Source organism: Parus major, unplaced genomic scaffold (assembly GCF_001522545.3).
Source record: "Parus major isolate Abel unplaced genomic scaffold, Parus_major1.1 Scaffold401, whole genome shotgun sequence".
Taxonomy (NCBI): domain Eukaryota; kingdom Metazoa; phylum Chordata; class Aves; order Passeriformes; family Paridae; genus Parus; species Parus major.
In genome coordinates, this window is record NW_015379311.1 from 62,735 (window position 1) to 66,466 (window position 3,732).

The 3,732-nt window shown below is 66.7% G+C and overlaps 1 protein-coding gene across 1 annotated transcript in view; it reads right to left on the reverse strand.

The window, feature by feature from the left end:
- The window catches only part of LOC107198996 (zinc finger protein neuro-d4-like), a 7,255-nt gene extending 3,529 nt beyond the window's left edge, over positions 1-3,726 (reverse strand). Inside the window, exons 1-6 of the mRNA XM_015616285.1 lie at positions 3,670-3,726; positions 1,715-1,875; positions 1,265-1,357; positions 1,055-1,188; positions 492-581; positions 227-322 (exon numbers count right to left, since the gene is read on the reverse strand). Of these exons, the coding sequence (XP_015471771.1) occupies positions 227-322; positions 492-581; positions 1,055-1,188; positions 1,265-1,357; positions 1,715-1,875; positions 3,670-3,701 (606 nt within the window). The 5' untranslated portion in view covers positions 3,702-3,726. The remainder of the gene's footprint in view (positions 1-226; positions 323-491; positions 582-1,054; positions 1,189-1,264; positions 1,358-1,714; positions 1,876-3,669) is intronic.
- Between the last annotated feature and the right edge of the window lie 6 nt (positions 3,727-3,732).

Genomic DNA, 3,732 nt, shown 5'->3' on the forward strand with positions numbered 1-3,732 from the left:
GACACACGGACACACCATGGACACACCATGGACACACCACGGACACACCACGGACACACCACGGACACACCACGGACACAGGTCACTCAAGTCTGAGTGGTCACTCAGTGGGGAACAAGGATCCCCAACCCCCCCAAATTTGGCCCAGAGGCCCCAAACTCCCCCAAATTCAGCCCGGGGACCCCCAAGCCCCCCCCAATTTACCCCCTGAGCCCCTCAGATTTGCCCCCTGAGCTCTGCCCCACTCACTGTCACACACGTAGGGCTTGTCCCGCTCCTCCAGGACAGCGTCCACCCTCCTCTTCATCACCATCCCGTACGCCTGCGTGCAGCGCGGCCACACTGTGGTCAGCTCTGCAGCCGTTCGGCCATCCAGCTGTCCAGCCGTGCGGCCGTGTGTGTGTCCGGCTGTCCGGCCGTGTGTCCGGCTGTCCAGCTGTCCGGCCGTGTGGCTGTCCAGCTGTCTGTCCGTGTGGCTGCCGGACACTCACCTTGCCCTTGGCCTTGTTCTTGCGCCGGGGGGGGTCATCGTCCAGCTCGTCCCCGTCGGGGTCGTGCGGGAACTCGGGAGGAGGCGGCTTCTGGGGGGAGAGGGGGGGGTTGGGGATTTTGGAGCACTTTGGGGGGATTTGGGGGAGAAATTGGTGTTTGTGGTATTGGGGGGAGGGATGGACGGACTGACGGACAAGGGGTGGAAAGATGGACAATGGACGGAGGGACAATGGACAGATAGACAGTGGCTGGACAGCTGGACACACAGACAGACTGCAGGATGCATGGCTGGATGGACAGAAGGATGGACAGCAAGATGGACACAGACACACGGACAGATGGACAGACACATGCATGGACAGACAGACACACAGACGGATGCATGCATGGACACATGGACAGCTGGACACACGGACACACATCCAGACACATGGACAGACAGACACACAAGACGGACAAACGGATACATGGACAGATGGATGGACAGACAGACAGACACACAGCTGGCCAGACAGACAGATGGACACATGGCCAGCCAGCCAGCCCCACGGCCGGCACTGACCGTTCCCTCGAGTGCCGTCTCCTCGTCCTTGCTGCCGTCTCCCCCCTTGCGCTCGGGGGTCTCTGCGCAGAGCAGCGCCTCCAGCACCGGCCCCTCGGGCAGCGCCCCCTCCTTCCGCAGCGGCGCCTCGCAGTCTGCGCACACGGCCGGTCAGCTCCGGCCACCGCTCCGGCCCCTCCGGCCGCCCCTCCGGCCGCCCCCGGTACTCACAGGGCCGAAGCCGCGGAGCCTCCAGGATGTTCAGGCGCCGCTTCTTGCGCCAGCAGCGGGCAGGGTACGAGTAGATCTGGCCCGGGGACAGGCCTGGGGGCACAGCCGGACACAGTGACCACTCTGAACTGACCACAGCACCCCCGGACTGGCCCCGACTCCCCCCGAGTGACCCCAGTGACTCCAGAATGACCCTGAGCCCCCCCAGACCAACCCTGATCCAGACCACCAGACTGACCATGACCCCGAACTGACCCTTTGCTCCGAGAGTGACCCCAACCCCAAATTGACCCTGAACCCCCCAAGTGACCCCAACCCTTCAGAGTGACCCCAACTTCCAGAGTGACCCTGACCCCAAATTGACCCCAACCCCGGGGGTGGTGCACTCTGTCCCTACCCCAGGGGTCTCTCCCTATCCCGGGGGTCCCGGGGGGGTCCCGGGGGTCTCACCGGGCCGCCGGTGCGCTCTCTCCATCCAGATGTAGGAGTTGCTCTGGGCCACCCCGGTCTGCGCGTCCAGGAAGGGCAGGCGGAGGCTGCGCTCGGCGCAGAGCCGGGAGTTGTAGCTGCGGCAGTGCTCCAGAGCCTCGCGGTAGAACTCCTCCCCCAGGCTGCGGGGGCACCGCCTGAACCCCAAAATCCTCCCCGACACCGGGACCCCCGTGCCGACACGGGGACCCCCGCCCAGACCGGCTCCGGACCCGCGGAACCCCGTCCGGAGCATCCCGGGCACAGCTCCTCACCCGGGCTGCGTGGGCACCGCCTGAACCCCAAAATCCACCCCCAACCCAGGGACCCCCACCCCGAGACCCCCGCCCAGCCCGGTCCCACCTGTCCCGAGTGTTCCCGAGGGTCCCGGGCAGTGGGGGGACCCCAAAATCTGCCCCGAAAGCCCCAAATTCAGGGGTCCCGCCTGAACCCCAAAACTCCCCCGGACCGAACCCCAGATCACCCTTGGCCCCAAAACCCCTCCCGGAGCTTTCCGGCCCCGTTATCTCTGTTTCTCACCCCAAAACTCCGCTCTGGGGTCCGGGGGTGACCTCAAATCTTGGGACCCCCCCCCCCAAAACCCCATCGGGAACCCCAAATCACCCCACAATAGCAGCACGACCCCCCAAAAACGGATGAAGTGATCGGGGACCCCAAATCTGTGGACCCCAGACCCCAAAATTCGACCCCAACGCCTCCCCAGAAGGGCCTCACCCCCCACCCCAGGGCATCGTGGTCCCTTTTGGGGGGCTCAAGGTGGGACCCCCCAATTCGGGGACCCCCAAAACCTTTGTGACCCCCCCCAAAACATCATGGCCCCAATTTGGGGAGACCCCAAAATCCAAAAACCCCCAACCCCCCCCCCCAAAAATGGGGGGACAGCGCCTGGTCTGACTCTCCCCAACCCCATAAACCCCCAGGGACCCCCCAAAAAATCCCCGGGGGTGGGGCCGGAACCGGGACTGGGATTGGGACCAGGATCAGGATCAGAACCGGGACCGAGATCAGAACCGGAGCTGGGACCGAGTCAGTGCCGGGGTCAGAACCGGGACCGGGACTGGAGGGGATGGAGGTTCAGGTAGCGGAGGGGAGGGACCCAGTTGGGACGGGGCCCAGCACCGGGACCAGGATCAGAACCAGGAGCGGGATTGAGTCAGGACTGGAACCGGGATCAGAACTGGGACGGGGCTGGGACCAGGACCGGGACAGGGTCAGGACCAGGACCAGGATTGAGATTGGGACCGCGGCCTCATCCCTGCCGGTACCGAGGGTCTCCCAAGATAAATCCCGCTCTACCGGTACCGGAACCTCCAACCCAGGGACCCCCAACCCCGGGACCCCCATCCCCTCCGGTACCGGGACCTCCAATCCCTCCGGTACGGCATCCCCGCCGGGTCCGTCCCTGCCGGTACCGGGGGCTCGGCTCCACCCCAGCGGAGCCACGGCTCCATCCCCGCCCGAACCGGGGCCCCATCCTCACCGGCACCGGGGCTCATCCCCTCCGGTACCGGCACCTCCATCCCTGCCGGGTCCAGTCCCTCAGTACCGGCACCTCCATCCCCGCTGGTACCGGGGATCATCCCCACTCGTACCGGGGGCTCCGTGCCGGAATCTCCATCCCCAACGGTACCGGCGGCTTCATCCTCACCGGTCCATCCCCTCCGGTACCGGCACCTCCATCCCCTCCGGTACCGGCACCTCCATCCCCTCCGGTACCGGGTCCCCACCCTCACCGGGTCCCTCCCCTCCACTACCGGGGCTCCATCCCCGCCGGTACCGGGGGTCCCACCCAGCCAGTCCCGGGGGTCCCTCCTTGCCGGTGCCGGTGCCTGCTCCCCCCACCCCGCGCGGCCCCTCCGTGCCCCTCCCCGCGCCGGGGGCTGTGCCCGGTGCCGGTGCCGGAGCCCCCCACTCACCATTTGAGGGGTTTGTGCAGAGCCGTGGCCATTTTGCGCCGCCGGGGCCGCTCCGCGCTCGGG